Source organism: Acyrthosiphon pisum, chromosome A1, assembly GCF_005508785.2.
Source record: "Acyrthosiphon pisum isolate AL4f chromosome A1, pea_aphid_22Mar2018_4r6ur, whole genome shotgun sequence".
Lineage (NCBI taxonomy): Eukaryota > Metazoa > Arthropoda > Insecta > Hemiptera > Aphididae > Acyrthosiphon > Acyrthosiphon pisum.
The window spans coordinates 23,428,191-23,439,952 of record NC_042494.1 but is presented as its reverse complement, the minus strand read 5'-3'; the positions used below and the strand labels follow the sequence as shown (position 1 = coordinate 23,439,952).

The window sequence follows — 11,762 nt, the reverse complement described above, 5'->3', positions numbered from 1 at the left end:
TGATGCTTATAAACTAAATCTTTATCCAAATTATATTTCAATGCTAGTTGCAATGCATCTTCGTATTGCTTTTCCTGTATCTGTAAAATATCAGGATAAATAAAACAGCATAACATCATATAACAAGTACTCAGCATCTCAAACATAATATGGTATAATTGGCAATGCAAGTTTAAAATATGTTATGATTTAAAAGCATCAAAAATCAATTTGTTAATAATAAAAGTAGTTTAATTAAGCTAGTTTTTTTAAGTAACTACTATTTTGATAAAACTAAATATATTTATTAATATATTTCTCTTCAATAAATACTTTTAAATTTGAATATTACTTTTTTCATGAGTAATTGCTGAGGAGTAGTTTTGGTTACAGCAATAAGTTTATACTCATTTGTTGTTGTTGGTTTGGAATTTACACTAGAATCTTTAAAAACATTAAATCAAAACAAATATTTTTTAAAAACAATGTTTACTATCAGTTTATTAATTAGCAGTTAGCAACCTTTAGATTTCAATAACATTTTTTATCTGTAAGGGTTTTTAAAAACTTTAAAAATATTTCCCAATCTTTTTTATAGTATTAATATAGTCTAACCTATCATTGGTTAGAGTACTGATGATATTTTATTTAAAATTATAATTTAAAAATACCTGAGAATTATTGACAGACTCAATTGTTTCATAATCGGCAACAACAAAATTATTGCTATTATATGAACCACATAATTTGAAACAACAAGGATTCATTTTAGTAATAACTACAATCTGTTGGCCTTTTTCACTTCAAATGATTAGAGTGCCATAAAAACAACCCAAAATTAGAAGCTGAATCAAAAAATATGATATTAATCAACAATAACTAAATATTAATATTTATATAATGCCAAACATATAGAGTACCTCATTACACCACCATTCAATATCAATAATGCCACCCAATTCTTTTTGATCATTTACAGACCAACTCTTACAAGCACTACAAATAAATAATTAAAATTATAATATCTATAAAATAATAATAATAATAGTTGTAAAATGGTTATAAGTTATAACTAATAAGTAACAACATAATGATATAAGCACAACAGCACAAGTGTACACATGAAATTAAACATAGGTATACTCTATTTCAAATAAGAAACACGTAATAAAAATCACGTATAATTTTGGTAGTTGTCAAAAGTTAAGGCATTTTACAAAAATACTATACATATTAGTCATATTACAATATTAATTACAAATAATAATAATAATTTTAAATTACAAAATCTAATCGTATTTTTCTTTGAGTCAACGCTTTTATGACGTCATCTGTATCAACTTTAGTTTCCCGGTGAATATTCAATGCTGTTAATCCATTTAGTCTATTGTCTACTTTTTCCAGCTTGTATACTGTGCATTTTTTGCACACTTTGTTCTGCTAATTGGTAAGATTCATCACCAGATAGTTTTGTTGCATTTATATGAAAACTCATTACAGCTCTTAAGTTACAGTTATTTTCTACTGGATATTCTGTGATTAATGTTCCAAAAACACAATCTCCCCGTAAGGCAGTTCCTTGTCTTCCATAAAAAAGTATGACATACTAAATTGAGTTAAAATAAAAAAATAAAAAATTGCATATTTTTCCAATGCCGTATGATGTTGTCTTACAAACACATAGCACAACAAATAGTACATATAATAATTAATTTAACTCTGTTACGTTTAAATTTAGAGAGAATTGACCTATAACCAAATTTAGAAGTAAAAATATAATCTAGTCAATAACGTATTTTTTATATTTTAATTTTAAAGTGAGTTATGAGCATTTTAGTAAATTTGCAAATTTACTAAAATGCTCATAACTCATGCGGGTGTCACCAGGGCCGGCGCCATACATTTTAGGGGGGGTGGGTGTATTCATTATAATTTGCCAACTGAAAATTAAGTAATTTTCCGACTATATTATTCAACATACTCAATGACTCTCGTAATTTACATACTTCAAGTACATTTTTAATAGATACATCTACCCTGTTCGTCTCATGAAAACAGGATATTTGTATCGTTATTCATTGAGATATTCTTCACAATCTTCAATTTACTGAACGTGTGCTCGTTTGATGCAGTACTAACCGATGCTGTAAAAATCAATCTGTATAGTTTATTGCCAATAGGCATAATATGTTTTAATTCTTTGGATACTTTAAATATTTCAGTTAATTTTAAAATGTTTTTATTGATACAGTGATGGTATAAAATATTTAATTCAGTTATAACTCCATCATAATCACAAATATTAGATTTATTACATTCAGGAGGGAATATTTATTCATACCATTCTTCAAATCATCTATTGAACAATTGTTTCCACATGGAACCTTAAAAATGTTCACAAGTGGTTCTATGATCAACATTACAATTTTTTTAATGTTCAAAAGACAAATTTATTAATGCATCGAATACTTTTTTGAATTCCATTCTGTAAAAATCTTTTATATTGATAATGCACTGTGTGCTAGCATTCAAGTATATATTTTTGGGCTTCAATCTTCTTCGATGGTGTCGGTTAAAATCTTCTTCTGGGTTAATATATAATTTTTTAGCAAAAATTATTGCACTTTTTATTAAATTATTTATTATTTATTATTATTATAATAATAATGGTTAAACTGTCAATAGTATGTGTTAGTAACATTAAAATATAAATTATATTTAATTCTGTAGCTTCTAAGTTTTCTGTGAAGATTTTTGTTTTATACATGACATTTTTCATAAATGGTAAACAAATTACAAAGTCATTTTTTTTGAAAGACCTAATGCAAGAGTACATGATTTTTTATGCATAGATTTTAATCTATTTTAATCTAGATTTTGTCTGACATATCTTGTAATGCATCAATAATTTGATCATTGATATCCCAACAGCTTTAATTGATTCAGCCCTTGCAGTCCATCGGGTTTTTGATAGATTCACTTGTTCAAAAAATGTATTCAATCGATGCGCTTGGCATGGAATGAATGGAATTTTGTGACCAACAATATGTGATAATTTTTGCTGAGTACCTTTTATCTTACATGACATGCTACTGGCAAAATCATATGATTGAAATGCAATATTATATTTATATATATATATTATACAAATATTTTTTGTTACCTATTTGTAGTTCTTAAATATTATTTACTATTATATTAGGTATTTAGGTCATAATGGGTATATTAAATTATATTTGAATTTTGAAATAATCATAAATTATAAAAAAATCATAATTGCTGATTTACCGACGTCATTTTGATTTATCGATCAAAATGACAAATTTGCAGACTAAAATGAGCCAGGTGTCGTAAGTGGGGGAGGGTGTAACACCCCCCATACCCCCCACTAAAACCGGCCCTGGGTGTCACGTCCCCTTAATTATAAAAAAAAAGTTTTTATTATTTTCCCTCAATAATTACTAACTGTAAATATTAATATTGGGCTTTGGTAATTTTTCCCCTAGACTAAAGTTATATTTATACTGTAATAAATATAATGTATGATCATGAACTTAAGACTTAGAAATTTATTTTGTATATCCGAAGATGTAATTATGTGAGCTTGATCTGAACATGATGAAACAGATGGTAATAATGAAGCACCTAGTTAGTTAACGATCCAATTCCACCAATTAAATTCAGCTCATAAGACCTAACAATAGTTCAAATTACTTACAATAACTTACAATACTCAGAGTACTTCAATATTTAAAAAAAAAAGGTGGGCAAGTGGATGTCGCTCTGCTGTGGGTCACTGTATAATAGATGGTATTAAATATGAATTCAATGATATAATATCATTAATCATTATATAAGAAAAACGATTCTAAGCGGAGACGGTATGTCAGTAGGTATAAGACATATTATGTACTTATCTATGGTATTTAAAAAAAAATTTACATATAATAGCCAATAGGTACCTATAATAAATTCCAAATTAATCATAATATCACAATATCCATTAGGTACTTATAATGCGTTATACATCAACAACAAACCGGGATACTATCATAGATATATGATAGTATACTTTAGAAGTTCAAGTACCCACGAATAATATTATACAATCACAATAAAATAACTAAAATAGGAATTCTAGTTTTTTAATATGTAATTTCGTCCAAATTTGAACTTAAAATGACTATAAAAATAAACTGTGCTAATGTATTTCTTAGATTTTTTGGTAACAGAACTAATTACTTACGTAGAATTTTGTTTTAAATTTTTAATCCTTAGATTGAATCTATTGACTATTATTAGGAATATAATAAATTTAATATAATATAATATCAAAATATGAACGCCAGCATGTTATCAATTATTATCATTATAAAGGTATATTTAATCATTGAACAATATAATAATTATATAGTTATTATAGTTATTATATACACAATAGATTAAATGTTATATAGTTCAATGTATTTAATAAAATCGTGATAAAAAATTTAAGTAAATGATAAGAACATGGATCTGAAAAGTTTTTTATTGTTAAGATAATGTCTGTCGTGAAGATTCATATAATTCACAGATAATCTGTGATATTATTTTAATTAATTGTTAGAAACTTGGTGTTATCATAGAACAATACTAAATACAATTTAATAATATGATCTATGAATAATAAATTAGAATGTAGATCTCCGGTATTACCACCACATCCAAATTTTTTTATTTAAAATTTATATTAATATTTGATTAATTTTTTTTATGATTTTTAGTATTTAGCTTACGTTTTATTTGTAACTAATCAATTATTTATCATTATTATATTAATTTCTACTTGGTAATACCTTATTAGAAAGAAAAAAAATAACAATGCACAGAATTGTTTTAAATTTAATTATGTACAATTAATTTATTGTGACAATTATTCTGGGGTGTAACCAATGGAGAAGGAAGAACGTAAAGAAGTATATGGTAAGCATAATCAATTATTATTGTTGTCAATATGTTTTAAACTAATTGATCAATGTAATTTTAGTTGTATTAAGATCTTTTATATAATAAACAAGTAGGTATCTAATGCTGTTTCTAATTGTATAAATTTACAGATACTCCAGTCACCGACGAAAATGGATCTCCTATCAGCATTGTTTGGAAACCTGATTGTATGTATTTGTTTCAAATAAATACTGTAAGGAAAGCAATTTATTTAGTACCTACCTACTTTCAAACATTGTTATAGTATATAAACTCCAACAAGAATCCCCCAAGCCTCAGCCAGTATTTGCACCTAGTGCTGTGTCCGGATGTCCATTTTTCTATGGTCTTGAATATCATGGAGCCATGAACCACAAAGAAGCAAATTCATTATTAAAAGACGATGGTAACTATCTTATACGACTAAGCACCAGTTCAGACGATAAAATGTATACACTATCTTTAAGGTAGGTAAACAGAATATTAATAATTCACATGCTGTTAATTATGAACAAACCGATCCATTAATTTTTTTTAGAATATTTGGAAAAGTCCATCATTATAAATTATTTTATGACGGACAACATTATGTGTCACAAAAACGTTTTAATACAATTAATGATCTTGTTGCGGATGGTTTGGTAAGTTAATTTATATGTAACATATTATAATATTATAAATAAAAACAAGGTTAAAAGTATTTATATCACTGTAAACTATATAATAAATGTTCTTTTTATATAAATTGAAAATTGAACATGTTATAATTAACTAAGAACTCAGAATCTCCAATCGTTAATTCACTACCAAGCTGTAAAGCTGAAAAACATCAGAAAACGTTCAATAAAATTTGTTTTAATTTTTTTTAATGTTCTGTAGTGAATTAGTACTTAATAGTACTTTAATAGTTATTAAATATTAAGTACTAAAAATCTTTATTGCACTTCTCCTAATCAATGTGAAGACCCCAAACAACAAAATCTGCTCTCCGGTTTCGGAGATCTATCTCACTAAATGGAAATGAAAATGATTTTTTATTGAGCTGTTCAAACCAACATTTTTCTGGATTCAAATTGTTATACCACTTGGGTGTGGTATAAGTTAATAAATTTTTAAAAATTAAAAATCAAGAAATTTTATAGCAGATTCCTGACTTGGCAAGTGTTTTTTTTTTACAATTATCAATGAATTACTCTACCTACTTCAGCAAAGTCTTATACATCTTTTTATTGTAAATACAAATTATCAATTAATATATTTTAGTTAGTATCACTAGGTATGAATTTTTTTATATTTTAGTCAAATTAGTTTTTATAATTTAATAGCATTTTTATTATTAATATATTACAATATGGCATTTTCTATAGTCTAGGTTGTTTAGTTTCCGGGACAGTCAATTCCTTGTTGTGCCAGACATGAAGTTTACTTATTTTTTTATTTACGATGGTGTCCCATGATGTTTTTTATTCTCCTATTTTAAGAATCATTAAAGTTTTTTCATGTTTTGAATGTGAATTCCACTAACAAATGTATCTTGCTATGGTTTTTAATAGGATGGAATTAATAAGAACATATTATAACTTTAATTTCTTGACTGTTTGGTGTGTTTGCTTACAATGATTTAGAAAAAAAAATTGTTGATAATAGTCCACTAGGCTATTTAAAACATTAGAAATATGTATAATTTTAATTTTATTTTATACATTAACCCGTTGTTGGTGACGCCATGAGCATTTCGCTCACATAACTGTTATTTGGGGAACCATTGGCTTCAAATTATTTTGTTTATATCGATATTTTTAGTATGCTCTTAAAAGTTACTAATAGAAATAAATACGTGGAAAATATCTAATCTATATATAAACTGTCCGTCTTATTATCATCAAATGTCAACAGTTACCAGTATTTGCTGGCCGGGGATCGGCGGACAGTTATTTTAGCCAAAACATACCAATCTTTCTTCCATCATACTGATCGACCTAGTAATGTGATAATAGTTTTTAAAACTGATTTGGATTCGTTGTAATGTCTACTTATAGATTAGTCAGTCCACTTTTCCCAATTTCACCCTTCCAACAATAATTAAATGTGAGCGAAACGCTAACATGTCACTAATGATGTGAAAACATTAGCGTCATCAATGACGGGTTAAATTGTTCCCAGAAATATAATTGTTTGTACTGAATTAAATAATTTTGTGTTATATTATTTTTAAATTTATAAAAATGATGTGTATACAACAGGTGACATTGTATATGGAATCTAAAGCTGGAAAATACATCTACTTAATGCATAGTTTAATAAGTTATGAGAAAAGCCCTTATATGACATTAAATAAACTCAAGCGTAAAACAATCAAAAAACTAAAACCGAGACAGCTTAATAGCGAAGAAGTAGTGGATTACGACAAACCTCACAATTTTAAAACACATAACTTTAAAGGGCTTAATTGGTGTGAGTTGTGTAGTAACTTTTTATGGGGTTTTACTCAACAAGGAGTGAAATGTGAAGGTATGTATAAATATTTAGATAGATGTTGTTTCTTAAATTAAACAAATTAACTGCGTTATTGTTTTAGATTGTGGTTTCAGTGCACATTTCAAGTGTTCTGAAAAGTTGCCACCAGACTGTTATCCAGACTTAAAATTGTTTCGAGGTGTTTTTGGCATTGATTTAACAACTCATGTTAAGGCCTATAAAACTAATAGACCGTTTGTTGTAGACAAATGTGTTGAAGAAATTGAAAGGCGTGGCATGTCTGTTGAAGGAATATACAGAGTATCTGGTTTTCAGGAAGAAATGGATAGTTTGAGATTAGCCTTAGACAAAGGTAGATTTTTAATTACTACTCAGTTCTATATTCACAAAAGTACATTGAAAAAAATATAATTTTAATTTTAATTTATAAGAATTTGATTTAGAACAGTTTAAAAAAAAAGAAATTGAATATTATGTATTATTGAGCTTCTAAAATGTATACAATAATGGTTTTCAGACGGTAAAGGAACAATAATGGACGATCAAGCTTATGAAAATATACATGTAGTAGCTAGTATTTTAAAAATGTACCTCAGATTACTTCCAATACCACTAATCACTTATGATGTTCATCCTCTTGTCATAAAAGCTTTAGGTAAATAAACACTAAATATGTTAAATTTTAGATTAAAATATTGTCCAACAAATTTTCTTTTTTTTAGAAACTCAAATGTCATGGGAGAGATTAGCTGAGGTGAGGGCTGCTTTAAAAAAATTACCTCCAGCACATTATAACACATTGAGCTATTTAATGGCTCATTTGTACAGGTAAATGATTATTAAAACACTCTAATTACTTGTTAGGTTGTAATTACTTTTTAGTTATTAGTCAAGATATTTTATTCACCCTTATAATAAAAGACTTTTCAAGTTATTTAAGTTAAATAACATACCCAGTTGTCAACTTGTGCGCAGGATCTTTTGTTAAATATTAAAATTATTTATGAAATGTTTTTATTCAAATTCTTAGCTGAGTCCTAACAACTGTAACATTTATCATTAGTTAGATGGTTTTATAATTTATTTCTGTACATATTTAGATAATTTAAAATACATAAATTCTAAAAATCTTTGTTTAAAATATAATATGGTACATAAATTCAAAAAATCTTTATTTATAATATATGATACATCTATATTTAACTAGCCAATGAAAAAACTATTAGATAATGAATTTAATCCTTTTAATTTATTTTTAGAGTTACTTTACGACTAGATGAAAATAAAATGACTGCTCAAAATCTAAGCACTGTGTTTGCGCCAACTCTTATGCCAATGCCTGATTTAATTGATTTCAAAGGTACAATACCAGACATGAATCGCGATATAAGCGCATTACACATGATTATTGAAAACCAAAATGTAATATTTAACTAACATTGTATAATGGACAATGGTTTATCGACCAAAATAACTTCTGTGAAAACAAAAAAATGTAATATCATTGAATGTTTTACTTAATTCAGTATTATTTTATAACAATTTTTTTTTATATAATTTTAAAATGCATTTTATATGGAATTCAATTTTTTTTATTCTTAACTATATTATTACATTATAATTTAATATTTATAAATTGATGTATTTAACTTTATGTTATTTCATATGGGTATATTTTTGTATTATTGAATGATATTTTTTATGTTTTATAAATATATATATATTACCAAGTTCACAATATAAATAGTTTTATGGGAGAAAAATCAAATTATTATTAAGACTTGGCATATTTATTATTAATTATAATATATGTGAGTAAACACTCATAATTAATGTAAAAAATAGAAATTTATTGAAGCACAGGCTAATCAAATTAAAGTTGTTTTTTACAATCTTCTTTTATTCTGAGTGCGCCGAGAAAGCGCAAGTCAGCCGTGCATCCAAATGAAGTAGCTCCGCGGTTTCGAGGTCTAATTTGTCCTACCAAGTAGACTGGTCGTAAACCACCGAGCGCTATCATCTGTTATCGAATTTTGTCATTTGACAGTTCGTGTCTTTTAACAATTATTACTTTATTGTTTAATTTTAGTTCTCACGGTTGGAGATTACCATTAATATTAAGTTTAAAGTCTTCAATGACTGAATGATTAGTTAGAAATTTTATGTTTGGGCCTTGAGCTAAATTTATTATTTTTAATAATTTTTCAAGATAATAATTTCGTAGAAGAAAAATTAGAATCCTTAAATATTCTTTTAACTAATTTGATCGGAGACTTATTCGATGGCGCTGCTAGTATAATTAGCTGTTATAACTCTTCAAGAGCATTTAAAAAAAAATTGTCCCCGAATCTATATTTACACATTGCCACGCTTACGCTTTGAACCTTATACCTAGTAGCTGATGTCATATCATGTTGTTTGTCTGCTCAAGATCTTTTTAATTTATTACAAAAAACGAAGCCTGGGCATAAACAAGTTAAAAAGTTAAAGTTGAGTTAAAATTTAAGTTAATTTTAACTTTTTAACTTAACTATTTAAAATTTAATTTTCATTAACTCAATTTTTAACTTAACTTATTTTAATTGATATAAACTTAATAAATCACGAGTTACTTTTGATCAAATTTAAGAGGACGTCTCACACCCGCAATACGAACGCAGAAAGAGCCTTTACAAGAATTAGAACCACTCGGGTTAAATTAATTATTAGAAAACAAAATTTTTATACAATTTAAAGAACAATATTTCCTGTGTTCTCTCAGAGAGTTTTTTACAATAACATAAAAAATGAGTAAGTTCTTAGCTTTTAAATGTTGCTGTTTTTTGTACATTTTCAACAAATTATATAAAATAATTGAAATAAGATATTCAAAAAGACTCTCTGAGAGAACACAGATAAATTTGTTCTGTATATTCTGATGACATTTTGGGTTTTAACATTAATTGTAAGGTTCAGGGTTCTAATTCCCGCAAAACAAGTTAATGAACAAAGTTGCATTAGTAGGTATAATTTTTTCCGTAGTCATGTGCTGCTCTCGCGACTGTAGCGGCAACGCACCGCTCTAAAACCGTTCCACTACTCCGCGCGTATAAGCATCGGAACCGCACCATAGGTCAAAACAGGTTTTCTATCGCAGCCGTGCGCCGGTACATAGTTTATAAATACTCAGATAAGAAAACGATTATAATATTATTTTGTGACAAATATTATTTAATTTGGTTCGGTTATATATTTTATATTGGTATCCAAATTTTATACCGATAAAAACTATACTTTTGTTCTACAAGTAATACGGCTTATTGAAGCGGTTTACAACAAAACTACTTAGGTATTATAAAAATTGTAGAGGAGAATTTTTTTAACAATCGTAAGAAATCCGATTTTGATATCGTATTCCAATAGTCCAATATCACATGGTAAATTAACACGGGTTTTAACTTTTTATCGATTAATTATTCAACTAATTAATATAAATATCGAAAATCGAGCTTCTTACGATTGTTAAAAAAATTCTTCTCTACAATTTTTGTAATAGATAGTTTTGCTGTAAACCGCTTCAAAAGCCGTATTTATTGAATTATCGAACTATTTGGATATTTTAAAAAATACTAATTATTACGATATCGAAATAATTAATAAGTAGGTAAGAAAAAAATAAAAATTAAATCAAATGCTATTTCATTTAGTACCTACATTATAGTATACGTATATTGTATACAAATATGAAACAATTATTAAAAATTAAATGTCATAAAATAATATTATACTATAATCATAAGTGTGCGCAGACCTCTGAGTCAGGTATGGCTAAATTCAACATGTTACAGCTTATTGAAGAGTTTTACAGTATAATTACCTATTACAAAAATTGTAGAGTAAAAACTTTTTAATAATCGTAAGAAATCCGATTTTTGATGTCATATTCCAATCGTCCAATATCGCATGGTAAATTAACAATTTTTTTTTTTACTTTATATCGATTAATTATTTAACTAATTAATAAAAATATAAAAATCTGGCTTCTTACGATTGTTAAAAAAGTTCGCTATAACTTTTATAATAGGTATTTTTACTGTAAACTATTTTAATAAACCGCATTACTTGAATTATCGAACTATTTGGGTATGATAAAAAAAAAAAGGTGGGTAAGTGGATGTCGCTCTGCTGTACAGTAAGTTACAAGTGGGTCACTATATAATGGATAGTATTAAATTTGAATTCAATGATATAATATCACTGTATAAGAAAAACGATTCTAAGCGAAGACGGGTCGAAATCAGTCTAGGTATTAGACATATATATACTGATTAGCGCAAATAGGGGGGGGGGGGGGCTTGGGG

At 26.7% G+C, this 11,762-nt stretch overlaps 2 protein-coding genes across 4 annotated transcripts in view; one reads left to right on the top strand and one right to left on the bottom strand.

The window, feature by feature from the left end:
* The window catches only part of LOC100576054 (neuroblastoma-amplified sequence), a 37,933-nt gene extending 36,897 nt beyond the window's left edge, over positions 1-1,036 (bottom strand). Inside the window, exons 1-3 of one of the 2 annotated variants that reach the window (XM_029486822.1) lie at positions 900-1,032; positions 651-824; positions 332-424 (exon numbers count right to left, since the gene is read on the bottom strand). In XM_029486822.1, the coding sequence (XP_029342682.1) occupies positions 332-424; positions 651-746 (189 nt within the window). In that variant the 5' untranslated portion in view covers positions 747-824; positions 900-1,032. Of the gene's footprint in view, positions 1-331; positions 425-650 lie in introns of both variants that reach the window. The other variant, XM_016802004.2, reaches the window with a different exon arrangement.
* Positions 1,037-4,499: 3,463 nt separating this feature from the next.
* On the top strand, positions 4,500-9,160 carry LOC100168548 (beta-chimaerin). Of its 2 annotated transcripts, XM_008181813.3 has the most exons (10): positions 4,500-4,941; positions 5,076-5,132; positions 5,210-5,411; positions 5,483-5,585; positions 7,188-7,455; positions 7,523-7,600; positions 7,667-7,774; positions 7,940-8,077; positions 8,145-8,250; positions 8,682-9,160. In XM_008181813.3, exons 1-10 carry the CDS (start codon positions 4,911-4,913, stop codon positions 8,857-8,859), a joined length of 1,269 nt encoding a protein of 422 aa, XP_008180035.1. In that variant the 5' UTR covers positions 4,500-4,910; the 3' UTR covers positions 8,860-9,160. The 2 variants fall into 2 exon arrangements, with proteins under 2 accessions (XP_008180035.1, XP_001945123.1); XM_001945088.5 differs by having other exon boundaries at positions 7,523-7,774.
* The last annotated feature ends 2,602 nt before the right edge of the window (positions 9,161-11,762 follow it).

Excerpts from the sequence above, each read along its gene's own strand:
- LOC100168548 (XM_001945088.5), top strand. The coding sequence starts at position 4,911 with ATGGAGAAGGAAGAACGTAAAGAAGTATATG. Across the intron at positions 4,942-5,075 it reads AGAACGTAAAGAAGTATATG|ATACTCCAGTCACCGACGAA; the intron begins GTAAGCATAATC and ends ATAAATTTACAG. Across the intron at positions 7,456-7,522 it reads ACAAGGAGTGAAATGTGAAG|ATTGTGGTTTCAGTGCACAT; the intron begins GTATGTATAAAT and ends TTATTGTTTTAG.